General features: G+C 40.9%; 1 protein-coding gene across 3 annotated transcripts in view; it reads right to left on the bottom strand.

The window, feature by feature from the left end:
* KLHL29 (kelch like family member 29) overlaps positions 1–13,181 on the bottom strand; it is a 477,994-nt gene that overhangs the window by 21,437 nt on the left and 443,376 nt on the right. For all 3 annotated transcript variants that reach the window (XM_089477918.1, XM_089477917.1, XM_089477919.1), the window contains one exon: positions 2,077–2,221. In XM_089477918.1, coding sequence (XP_089334044.1) covers positions 2,077–2,221 — 145 coding nt within the window. The remainder of the gene's footprint in view (positions 1–2,076; positions 2,222–13,181) is intronic.

Genomic DNA, 13,181 nt, shown 5'->3' with positions numbered 1-13,181 from the left:
CACACCTTAGCAATTCAGCAAAGGGGTTTCTTAGTGCCTTTACTACATAGATAGCTATGCATTAAGTTACCTGGACAGGTCATATAGGATTCTGGTATTTGCATCTAAGATTCCTTAAACTATTTTGTGTTGCTTTCCTATGAAAGCTCCTTGGCCTGATTCGCATTGTGTGTGTGGTTGAATTAAGACATTTCAGGCAAAATTCACAACAGTAAGCATTGAATGCTGGACTGTAACTCTGGAGACCAGGGTTCAATAGCCAGCTTGGCCATGAAACCCACTGGGTGACCTTGGGCAAGTCACACTCCCTCAGCCTCAGGGGAAGGCAATCGCAAACCTCCTCTGAAGAAAGCTTGCCAAAAAAATCCTGTGAGATGTTCCCCTTAGGGTTGCTATATGTCTAAATGACTTGAAGGCACAGAACAACTACAATAGAAGCTCCCCCCTCCTGCCCACAACTGTTGGCTGTTTCAGAGAAAGGAACTGGCAAAAACAGCTCAGTAATCCTTGCCTAAGAAAACCCTATGAAACTCATGGGGTTGCCATTAAGTTGACAGGTGATTTGACAGCGTACACACACACACACACACACACACACACTCACTCTCTCTCTCTCTCTCTCTCTCTCTCTTAAGGTAATTCTTTCCCCCATGCTGATCATTTGTCAGTGATGTGCTACTTAAATATCATAGTTCTGAATGTCTAAACACTTTGACCAAGATCCTGCATCATCTGACGGAGCTACGATGATGGAACTCTCTTGTAGATTCATTTCCTGATCCAACCCCCCCTCAAAAGCCACCTCAGAAGCCAGGCAGCAACAACAACCAAAGGAATTTCCCAGCACTGTGGAACTCTTTTGGTTGATCCAGCTGCCTGTCTCCTAAGGTGGTTTTTGGGGACAGGCATTAATGGTCTTTGTAGTGGTGCCATGACTGTAAATGTGAATTGCAATATTTATAGCTTCATAAGTGAACAGTATGCCAGCCTTTTTGTTGTTGTCTCTAAACTGTTTGGATGGTGGTGTTAATGATATAGTCAACCCTCTGTCTCCACACATTCTTTATCCACAGATTCAACCATCCACAGTTTGAAAATATGTTCATATATATGAAATATAATTCCCCAAAAGCAAACCTTGATTTTGCCATTTTATATGGACCCTTGGTGGTCCTGGAACCAAATCCCATTGGATACCAAGGGCCACTATATATACCATAGGTATGGAGAGGCAGCCTGATGTAGTGGTTTGAGTACTGGACTATGACTCTGGAAGCCAGGGTTTAAATCCTGGCTTGGTCGAGAAAACTCAGTGGATGACTTTGAGCAAGTCACGGTCTCTCAGGCTCAGCGGGTGACCATGGCAAACCCCCTCTGAAAAACGTGCCAAGAAAACCCCATGATAGGTTCACCTTATGGTCATCATAAGTCAGTAAACAATGACAAACACACAACAACCACAACAATAAAATATGCTAGCAAGCTAGCTTTGCCCTGCCAAGGCTTCTTCCCAACCTGTGTAACTGTGATCCAATTTCAAATAGTGGTTTAGCTATGATAATTCAAAACTTGGTAGGGTAGATACAGTTCCCAGGTCTTATATACTGCATGTCCTTGGTTTACAGTATTTAGTACAGTGCATAACACCTAAAGACTCAATAATACAGAGAGAAGCAAAGCTTCTCAAGCATCACGTTTCTATCTTACACATAACTCCTGCAACCAGGCTGCTACTAGTCTTTGCTTCAAAACTGAGGAACACTCAGGTCCAATCACATCAGCCCAACTCTCAGAGTATATGAAAGAACAGGCTCCCTCTGAAAGATCTTAAAATGTCTGAATATCAAGGGAGAGCATTTAAAATGATGCACAGTCAGCGATAATTAACTAGAGGTTTCAATTAGTAATAACTCAGACAGCACTATGGCCTCAAAAGTATATTGTCAGAATGAGCAAGAAGCATGTGTCCCTGGTCTCCTTGTACTTCTCACCTTCATTCAATAATATTCTGCAGCAGAAAAAAAAAAATACTGTAGGTGCTGGTAATTCAATCATAATTTTTTGTTATTATCTCACCTGCAGAACTGCCTGGAGTGGTTCATGTTGGGGCCTGCTTTAATATTGCCTTTTTCTGGGTCATAGATGGTGGTCGCTCGTGCATAAGCTCCTCCAAGAATAAAGATGAAACCATTGAGAGTGACTGCAGGAGCATATTTGTTATCTGTCAATGGAAAGCAACACTGAGATCAGTTTCCAAGCTTGGTGTCAGAATCAAGTTTTTATTTATACATTCCTCTTATTTATAGATAAGTCACGTTTCTTGAAACCTCCAAGGCCAGAGAAAGAAAAATGAGGAAGTCTTTTTGCTGCTGTTGCTGTTTTTGTTCTTCACTCCCAAACTTCTGAAAGGCACTTTTTAAAGTTCACTGGTTCTCCTTGTGATACAATACCTTTGTCTGTTTCTATCTAAAGTTAAGTACTCTTGCCTCAAAAATCAAAGTGTGGCTCTCTGAAAGTTCTTTCTTGCTGCTGAGGTGATAACAGATGCATCTGCACTGCAGAATTAATGCAGTTTGACACCGCTTTTACTGCCATGGCTCAATATGATAGAATTCTGGGATCTGTAGTTTTGTGAGATACGTAGCCTTCTCTGTCAGAGAGCTTCTTTACCACAACAAACTACAAATCTCAGGATTCCATAGGATGGAGCTAAGACAGTTAAATTGGTAGCAAATGGTATTAATTCTGCAATGTGGCAGAAGCCGATGTCAAATTGTTTCAGTTACAGAACTGTCCCAACTTTGGAATGACTAAGATCTGCATCAGGAGATGTACATGTATCATGGAGCTATGTCTCCCAATGCTACCCAACCAATAAGCAACAGTGCTCCCCAATACAGATATTTATCTGTTATGGGGCAGGGATCAGCAGGGATGAATTCAGCTATTTTCCTGTAGCTGCAAGTACTGTGACAGGCATCTGCAGAGTCCTACCAGGGTCTTCAGCAGATCCATGAAGACAACATCCCTGCCATGTATTCAGTTACATGATTATAGCTGGATGGAACCTCACTGATCTCCTTACTCTCTGACAACACAAAAATGTCCATGTTTTGGGGAGAGGGCTGCATCACTTAGAAGGTGAGTTTGGAAGAGATTTGGGTTGTACAGTCAACAGAATTCTGACCTTCACAATGACCAAAACCTTGATTTAGGATAACATAAGTCCAACTTATACCATTGTAATTCATCAACAGAATGCCAGCCAATAAGGTTAATTTCTAGGTAACATGCATTCAAAAGCCACCCTTGCTAGGAACTGGTTTTGGATATTCCATTATTTGGGTGAGCTTGGCTCTCCTCCTTCTTCCTAGCCCCCATCTCATCATTATCACCTTTCCTTTTTCTCAACATGGTTTGAGAGCAAAACTGAACAGATCAGATGGTACAACCATACCCAAATTGTTCCTTTGGCAAATGAGGGATCGGGTCTCTGAGCTCTTTCTACTCATTCAAAACTAGAATGTCATAGAGGAGGTTATATCCTCTGGCATGCTAGTTTTTAAAGCACAGCTTGCATTTATATTGGGGGGGGGGGGAGGGGATTTAAGTATTCATTTTCTTGCCTGGAAGTCTAAAATGGAACAGCTCAGCAACAGATACATCAAACAGCAGCTCCTGAACATCTCTTTTAGCTTAAGTGATACTAAGTGCTTATAGGTCACAGCAGGTTAGACAGGTTTTCCAGCATTTCTGTATGTTAATCTATTCAGTGATTTATTTTCCACATATACATTTGATGCTAGACTATTATGAAATTTGGTACCTTATGGAATTTTTCAAAAAGTTTAATATTTTTGTAATTCACTCTGAATCTCTATATAAAGATGGGCTAAACATCCTTATTTAACAAATACAAAAAATATCAGTTGAATTATTTATTGAAATGTCCAAGGCCAACACACTTAAAACATTCATCTATGTGGAAGTGAATCCATGGACATCATGCAGGTGGCTCCATTCAGAGACTGAAATCCCAGAGGTATGGCAATGGGGCCACTGGATGCTATGTACTTCCTACTTCACATGTTTACTTCTAGAAGAATGCACACACGAACAATCCTACTTTCCCTCAGAGTCAGGCCTGTAAGAAATGTATAAAGTATTTTTCTAAGGAGCAAGAATTTTATACCAATAGATACATTTCAGAATTTCCAGGTGATATCTGACTAGTAATGTTGTTTTCTTAGCTTAAAGATCTACTTGCATAACATACATGTATATTACACCAGCAAAAAGACACAGAGAGCTTTGTCTGTTGATTTATTTAGTTCAAATGGGGGTGGATGGGTGGAGCAATATGGACCGCTAACACTACAAGCTATTTTTCCCTGGCTTGCAATATGGTTACTAGCATGGCATGCCAACAAATCATAGAATTTTATGCTACAAGAAGAGCATTAGGTTCAGCATCTTTTCTACAGGGTTCTCTTGCTGTATTTTTTAAAAACAAAACAAAACACACTCTTACCTCTGCCACACAAAGCCATGTACAAAAATCTCCTGCTCAGCTCAAGCGATTCGACTCTGCATCATGGCACTAATACATGTAGGCTGAGATTCTGCTTTGGGAGATGCAGCTATTGTGATGTAGTTGTTTTGTTGTGCTATGTCTCCTGATGCTACCCTAGAGCCAATGTTGTGTAGTAGTTAGAGTGCGGCATGACGACTTTGGAGACCATGGCCTGTTCCAGACAGCCAAAATAAAGCTGCTTCGAGTCACTTTGGAGGTATGGTATTTCAATGATGCATGAGTCCTAAGAGTCTGGAAACTTCACCAAAGCTGCACTCCAGTGCTTAGGACTGGAGCGTGGCTTTGGTGCGGCCTTTGGACTCTTAGGACGCATGTATCATTGAAATACCATACCTCCAAAGTGACTCGAAGCAGCTTTATTTTGGCTGTCTGTAACAGGCCCATGGTTCAAATCCCTGCTCAGGCATGTAAACCACTGGGAGACTTTGGGCAAGTCACACTCTCAGCCTCAGAGGATGGCAATGACAAACCTCCTCTGAAGAAACTTGCCAAGAAAACCCCTTGACAGGTTTGCTTTAGAGTCACATAAGTCGTACACGACTTGAAGGCATACACCAGATATACCTCCTGATGCTATCCTACCTTTTCAGTCCTGCAGCCTGTCAAGGTGCCCCAACCTACAGAATGAGGGCTGGACACACCATTGTTCACCTCCTTGCTATCCAGCAATTGAGATATGGCAGTGTTTTTTTGGGGGGGGGGGGACTGCATAGCTTAAAAGATAAATGGTTTTCAGGGTGGATGACTGATCACTGTAATATCCCAACTTTGGTATCTGCTAGCTCCTTATGCAATGCTCACCTTTGTAGCCCAACCACAGCTTGATGGCACTGGGGAGCCTCAGGAGAGGCACCCAGAAACTCTCTAGCTACAGTTGAGTGGCTGAGAAAAAAAGAAGAGTTGTCACCCTTTTGTTTTATTACAAAAAATGGGGTATAAAAAGTTTTATTTTATTTTATTTTCAAGATCTTCCACATGTGTTATTCTGGAGATCTGAGAGGGTATCAGATGTCCCTTTTGTCTGGGCTGCCCACATGCAGCCCAGGGGTCTTGCTGTAGACTCAGGCACCTCTCTGTTCACTTGGCCCAAAACTGTCAAGTTGCAATGGGCAACTATGGTATGGGGAAACCCAAGACTGTAACACTGGTGGAGTTTTACATTCTACCACAATATTGTTGAACGTGGGTCTCAGTTTCCAAATGCTATCACATTGCTGATGTGTGTGCATGAGGGAATGAGAGTCTCATTTTGTATCATTTAAATATGAACACACACAAAAGCATATTATTACATGAAGAGGAGGAGAAGAATTTTAAAGTCAAGAACTAGTTAAGCTACGTGTGCAAAATGTAAATGTGCAAATACATCTATGAGAATGCACCATTTTATCTGAGCAGTTCTTTACAAGGATAGGAATTGGTTCACAAAAGAGATAAAAAGGAAGTGGTTTTCAGCTTTTTCTCCACTATGCCATCACTATTATTTAGCAGTCTTCTGAGGAACCTCTTCTCCTTTTACTGCTTGCAAAATAAAACCAGGGTATGTCTGTTTTTGTTATTGACACAAAAACTCTCTGGTATGTGAACCTTCCCTGTATGCTGATCACATTTTCACAGCCTCCTTTGAGTTAACATTACTTTGTGGAAGACACATTAATCTAATAAAAGAGATCTTGAAACTTAACCTCAAAAGCCCACAGGGATATTCTTCTGGGCTACCTCAAGGCAGAAACAGTATCTTCTCAGGAGACTAATTCCCTGCCTTCATATCCTTTTGTTGTATAAAAGAAAGAACATCTCCCTTTGGTTTTTTTTAATAGCAGAAGTTTGCTTTTATTTCTTATAAGCAGTTGTTGGTGTGGTTCCTCTGATTCTTGTGTAGTGAGTCAGGACTGTGCTGCTTTGGATGCCTTATAACTGTTTGCAGTGTTCAGCCCATTGGCTTTCATTTCTCCAGTCTCAGCTATCTTAGAAATTTCTCATGAAAAAGTGAGAGGGAAAGAGACCTTGTGTGCTGGTTTTAGGAAGGAAGAAGCATGCATCAAAAGACTACAGGTCAGGGATTTTATACTGCAAAATGTGAGCAGGGTCAGAGAGCCAGAGCCAGTCAATTCACTTCTTTTGTCACTGCAGTGTACACTGAATTTCCTTAGAAGCTGTGGATGGAAATATCTTTCTGACTATCTTAAATGTATTTATCAGGTTGACAGTATAGTTTTGTATACTCCTTCTGAATAAGCTCTCCTGAACTCAGTGGGACATATTTTAGACCAACATGCAAATGGCTGCACTGTATGTCTGTGTGTGTCTGTGTGCCTACAAATTACTTGTCATCTTATGGTGAACCCATGAATTTCACAGTATTTTCTTAGACAAGGAACTGGCAGAGATATTTTGCCATTCACCTCCTCTGAAATATAGCCTATAGCACCTGGTATTCCTTTGTGGTCCTCGTTCCAAATACTAACCAACAATGGTCCTGATTAACATGCTTTGCAATATCTTTCTCAGTCATTTTTATCATTGCCATTTATTAAATGAGCAATAGGCTGAAGAGTTGAACTGGAATACAAACCAGAGACTCTTTTGTCCAGATATAACACTTTTTCTAAACCTTCTGGTAGATTTTCAATTGTGGGACTCTTTTCAGGTTGCTGAACTCCAAGAAGTAAAAATTGTATTAGTAAGGAAAAAGGAGTTTATGGTGGTAGTCCAGCTATGGGGGATATTCCACAATAGCTACCAAGTGGCTTTTGATTTTTGGGAAACAAGCAAAGACCTTTCCATTTTTTCACCTTAGCTTTTCTTCTTTTATGCATTTCTTTTAGTAATAATGGTTGTGGTTGTTATTATGGATTTTTCTTAGTATTTGATTTGTATTGCTAAAAATGTAGTAAGGAGTCTTCATTTTATAGCTCTGCTTTATGCTTTTGGTTTATGTTTTTGGTTTATGCCTGGACTTTTCTGACTAACAGAGACATTCAATTACCTTTTAAAGAAAGATGAGATTTTAAACAAATAATTTGCATATCACTGGCATTACCAGTGAGAAATTCTGAAGACAGAGATAGCTTCCAGAATCTCTGGCAAGCAATCTTGGTTTTGGTTAGTATGTTCTATGTTCTCTGTACAACTGTATAGTAAAATACACCCCCCACACCACTTTGTCATTTTCCGTATCAAGATCATCAACTAGAAATGTAGTAAAAAACTAAGGTTGGGTGCCAGGATTGTCTTGGGCTATGTTCTGATAGCTGGCACAGGTTAATGGCTGTGAACTACCTGTCAGAACACAGCTGGCAGACATAGCATCCCTTATCCTTGCTTAGCTTCTCCCTATGGCATGTGGGGATTGGGCCAAGGACAACCAAGAGGCAATCATTATCACCTTTACCCTCCCCAATCTTCTCCATATGGGAGGCAGCTAAAAGATGACTGTGGCAGGCTATAGCAGGCAGGGGATACAAGAGAAGGGACCGGCTATAGGCTTCCATAATCCTCTCCCTGTGACATCAGGAGGGTGGACAGAAGGATCATCTCTTCTACCTGACTCCCAGTGTTGCACAGGGCTGCCAGAAATTTTCTGTACCATAGGCACTTCTTGGAAATAGTGGCCAGGATCCTGTATGGGATTTACATATGCATAAGTACACAGCTATGATGTCACACAGTGAATCTCAACCTGAACCCCCCCTTCCACCCCCCCAAAAAATCCCACTTACCAGGCAAAAGTGCCTATGATCAAAGGGGGTCTGTTCCCTTGTCACTCAGGAAGCAGCTGACTACCATTTTATCCTCTCCCATGATTGCTTTCTGGTGTGGCAGAATCACAGTTCCCTCTCGTATGGGGTGGGTGGATGGGAATGGCAGTCAACTCCTTCCTGAATGACAAGGGAATAGGCCCCTGTCAATCGCTGTGGCTGCTGCTTGGGAAATGGAGATTGGGGGACTTTAATAATAATAATATAATTTGTTTTATTTATATACCGCTATTCCAAAGATCATAGCGGTGAACAGCAAGTAAGCAAATTAGCAAGTAAGCTAATTTGCCCCCAACAGTCTGGGTACTCATTTTAGCGACCTCGGAAGGATGCAAGCCTGAGTCGAGCTTGGGCCCTTTGCTGGTCTTGAACTCGCAACCTTGTGGTTTCGAGTGAATGGCTGCAGTACAGGCATTTAACCACTGCGCCATGTAGCCCCTAAACTAGGGGGTGTGTAGGGATCGTGGATATGAAATAGGTGTGTAACTCCAGGTTAGACATTTGTAACTGCCATGGAGAATTCCAGCCAGTTTGTTTTCAGGATGTCTGGAAGCGGGTAGAAAATTGATTAAATTGTTCTTTTGTTCTCCTCTGTGGAAATGAATAATTTAACCTAGTGCACTCTATCATAGAACCTGACCAGTGTTACAAACTCCTTCCAAGTCAATGGAAAGGATATATCCTGTTTGTAAATATTACCCAGGTTGCTAAAACTGGTCTAAACTTTGAAAAATATTCCAAAGAATCAATCAATCAACCTCCCTCTCTATTCATTCTGTGATAGTTTAGTTTTATGATCACGTTCATATATAAGAGGCACAGTGGACTCACAAAAGAAACCCATGAACCCATTTTAAGATTATATAGCTATTCACTAATAAAAGAAACTACAGAAGAAGAACCAGTTAATAGAAAGAAAATCTGCTTTCAAAAGCCAGGGCTTGAAAATCTGACTCCATCTGTATCTAATGGACAGCAGAATCCTAAAACCAGACTAGGCGAGTGACATAAGTAATGGGATAAGAGAATACCAGCTGCCCAGTCTGTGATTGCTGACTGATGCCTAGCATAGCTTGAGAGAGGATGAAACACAGAGAGGGTCATTAGCAAGGGCTTCTACAATTTCAGGCAGCTGGCAAAAGCCCTTGCTACGCCTTGAAGCCAAGAGTGCAGGAGACAGGCTTTCTACCTTTAGCACAATGAGTACCTGGCATCAGAGGAATAGATGGATCATTCCAGCAATGAAAGAACATGGCAAGCTGACCAAACAACGCAAGCAAGAATGAGAAGCACAAAGGGGGGGGGGGGGGGAATAAACAATTAGCACAAAAGGAAAGGATGAGACTGCCCATGCCCATAAAAGAAAGACACTGTTTTAAACAAGCACCTCTTCACCATTTCTACATTCCCCTCTCATTTGAAGATTGACTGCAAAGTCTTATACCTTGCAATTTCAAGAAATGGAAAATTTATCTGGAGGCCTTTATGAGAAGTGTTCCAGATTACTACCATCTCATCCCAATGTTTGTAAATTTCACCTGGAATGTCTTTTTCACTCAATCACATTGTGCCACTTTCTCCTCTGAGCCCAAATAAAGGCAAATCAGGCAAGGCGGCATTCAGAGGAACAACACAAAAAGAGTAAAGGAATCCTAGAAGTAAATGCTGAAATCATTTATGAATTGCTAACTTTATGTACACCTAGCAATGTAGTAGAAGTGCTAAGAAACCTCTTTACTGAATTGTGAAGATGCGTAATGAGACCTCAGCAAGTGTGCCCAATGTGGATTGGTGCCCACTGTACATCAGGACTGACCTATCTTTGTCCCATTGTTCATCAACCCCACTGCGCATCAGGCACCCATGCACATTGGTCACTTTGCTGGTCTGCTGCATTAGTAATGTAACAGAAGCACTCTCTGGATATGGCTGTTACACACTGCACAATACTAATTCCCATCAATGTATGAAGATGTAAGTTCCCAAAGTTCCCTTTCTGGCCAAAAGCTATATGAAGAAAAAGAGTGCCAATAAAAAGTAAAAATGATTGTATGACAATGCTAAAGTACCAGCTTTTTAAAAACTGCCAAAATTAAAAGAAAGGTGATGGTGGTAATTCTCTGTAGGTGTCAGTTTGCTAAGGGACCATCTCACATTAATGGTAACATTACTCAGCAACAAGCCACAATGCAGTCTTATTTGCCAGTCTTGTGGGTGGATGATACTTTACCAATTTTTTTATTTTACTTTACCAAGGAAGTGCAAATTAAACCTCAGAGTATCAGCATCCTCCTCAGTTATATATTTATGGGAAGAGCACAATGAGGGCATTGTCCAACCAAATGGGAATTCTTCCCCATCAATGAAATTTTCTTTCAGTCTCTGGATTTCTAGCACTGCAATAACTTAAAACTTTGGGTGGACATTTAGAGTCTTATCACATGAGAAAACAAAGCAAAAATGGAACTGGAGAGTATCAGATTTCTCTGCATGATGTTGTAGTGCTTCAGTTCTCTTTCCATGGGAGATGGCTGCAAAAGTGCATTTTTTCTGGAAAAATCTGTGCAACAAAAGACATGCTTTTATGACTGTATCTTGCAGAAAGAGACATGAAGCAAGATGACTGTATGTAGTAAGGCATGGAGAAAGCCACTACTCTGTGGATCAGTTTCCACTTTATCTTCTCATGAGATAACACATTTAGAAATAAAGGTTTGAAACTTGTACCAGCTACTTAGCTAAAGATAATTGACTAAGCATTCTTTCCTGGCCCAACTCCACCATACCTGATGGAAACATCATTCACTTGTATGCCAATCATTGGCAGAATGGACCTCTTTCTCCCCATGGAGCTGATGCCTGGCAAAGTAGGTTGGGGCCAGACTTACAATTGTGGCTAAAATATCAAAATTTTGACTAAAGAGAATATCACATTATACACTCTTACATCACTATTATTCCACTTTAACTGCTATGGCTGCCTCCTATAAAATCCTGGGATTTAGGGAGGAATCTTTGGAGAGCTCTTAGGCCGCACTAAACTACAAAACCCAGAATTCCACAGGAGACAGCCACAGCAATTAGTGGAATAACAGTGCTACATCAGTATTGTGTGATATTGACCTAAGTAGCGATTGTTAATATGAAACAGTAATGGATAAGCAAATCTAGTGAGAGTAAGTGTGGTGTAGTGATTTGAGTGCTGGACTATGACTACAGAGACCAGAATTTGAATCCCCACTCAGCCATTGAAACCCACTGGTGATTTTGGGCAAGTCACATTCTCTTAGCCACAAAGGAAGGCAAAGGCAACCCTCTTCTGAACAAATCTTGTCAAGATAAATCCATGATAGGTTTGCTGTAGGGTTGTCATAAGTCAGAAATGACTTGAAGGTACACAGCAACAACAAAAACCAATCCAGGTAAAGGTTCTATATTCATGATTGCTACTTAGTAATGATTGTGACCCTATTGCCATGATTGCAAACCCCCCCCCCCCGCCCTAAACTAATTTACTGGGGATAACTTGACTAAAGAGAAAAATTCTGCCAGTGACTGGAACACAGGTGAATGATGCGTCCATCAGGTTTGAGGGGGACAAGCCAGGACAGTATATTTAAATAGATAGCTGATATTCGGAATGTGAACATAGCAATAAGCATTCTAGGTGTGAAAAATTTCCAGTGGATCACTTTTCACAATGCTAGAAATTTGGGTACTAAAGGAAAATCCTTTTTTTTTTGGGGGGGGGGGAATTACTGCATCCCTGATTCCTCTTGCACCCCTTTCCTGTCTTGAATTAAAGGAATCAGTAGAGCACTGTTTTACCAGCATACATCTATGGTTTAATGTGTTTGGAAAATGTGGAAGGAGTTACCATTCCACCAAGTGCACATTTCTTTAATAGGAGGAATACTTTTTATATATATATATATCTCATAATAAAAGAACCTAAATACCCTAAAGGCACCAGATCATGTCTGATTTTGGAAGCTAAGCAGGGTCAGCCTTAGTTAGTGCTTGGATGGGAGACTGCCAACAAATACCAGGGGCTGTAGGCTATATTTCTGAGGAAGGAACTGGCAAAACCACCTCTGAGGATTCCTTGCCTAAGAAAACCTTATGAAAAATTCATGGGGTCACCATGAGTCGACAGGCGACTTGAAGGCACACACACACACACACACATCTCATAATAATGAATCATTGCTGTTGAGTTTGCTGTGGAGCTGGAAAGGCTAAGCAGGTTACAAAAATGGTAATTATCACTCATGTGTAACTCCACTGAGATTGAACCTTTATAGTGAAAAGTAGAAGACTTATTAGAAAAAAATGACATGAAACAAAGGACAGCTAAATTTAGGATTTAACTGAGAATGAATTCTTATCCGTGAAATATGTAAAACCTCTCAAGGCAGGGATAGCTCATTACCTGCTGAACTGAAAGCCAAGAAAAAGCCCAGAACTATTGTTGTTATGACAGCTGATGCTACTACTAGTAGTACTACAGAGCCTGTTACTATATAAGCTGGTCAGTGTGTACAGAAATCTAGATTTCTAGCCCAGAAAACATTGCTGTCTGAAGAACAGAGTATCATCACCTTCTCCAAGAACACAGAAGACTGGTCCCTTTCACACTATACCACTGCCATACCATTATTCCACTTTCACTGCCAGAATAGCATCCAGTGGAATTGCAGGTTTCTTGTTTGGTGCGGTACTTGAGCTTTCAGGCAGAGAATGCTAAATGCCCCTGCAAATCCCAGGATGCCATGGGATGTTGCCATAGCAATTAAAGTGAAATTTTAATGCTATAACTGTGTAGT

This window comes from Sceloporus occidentalis, unplaced genomic scaffold (assembly GCF_023333645.1).
Source record: "Sceloporus occidentalis isolate IW3139 unplaced genomic scaffold, rSceOcc1.0.p SCAF_12, whole genome shotgun sequence".
Lineage (NCBI taxonomy): Eukaryota > Metazoa > Chordata > Lepidosauria > Squamata > Phrynosomatidae > Sceloporus > Sceloporus occidentalis.
The sequence above is the reverse complement of the archived record's forward strand: the minus strand, read 5'-3'. Positions and strand labels throughout refer to the sequence as shown.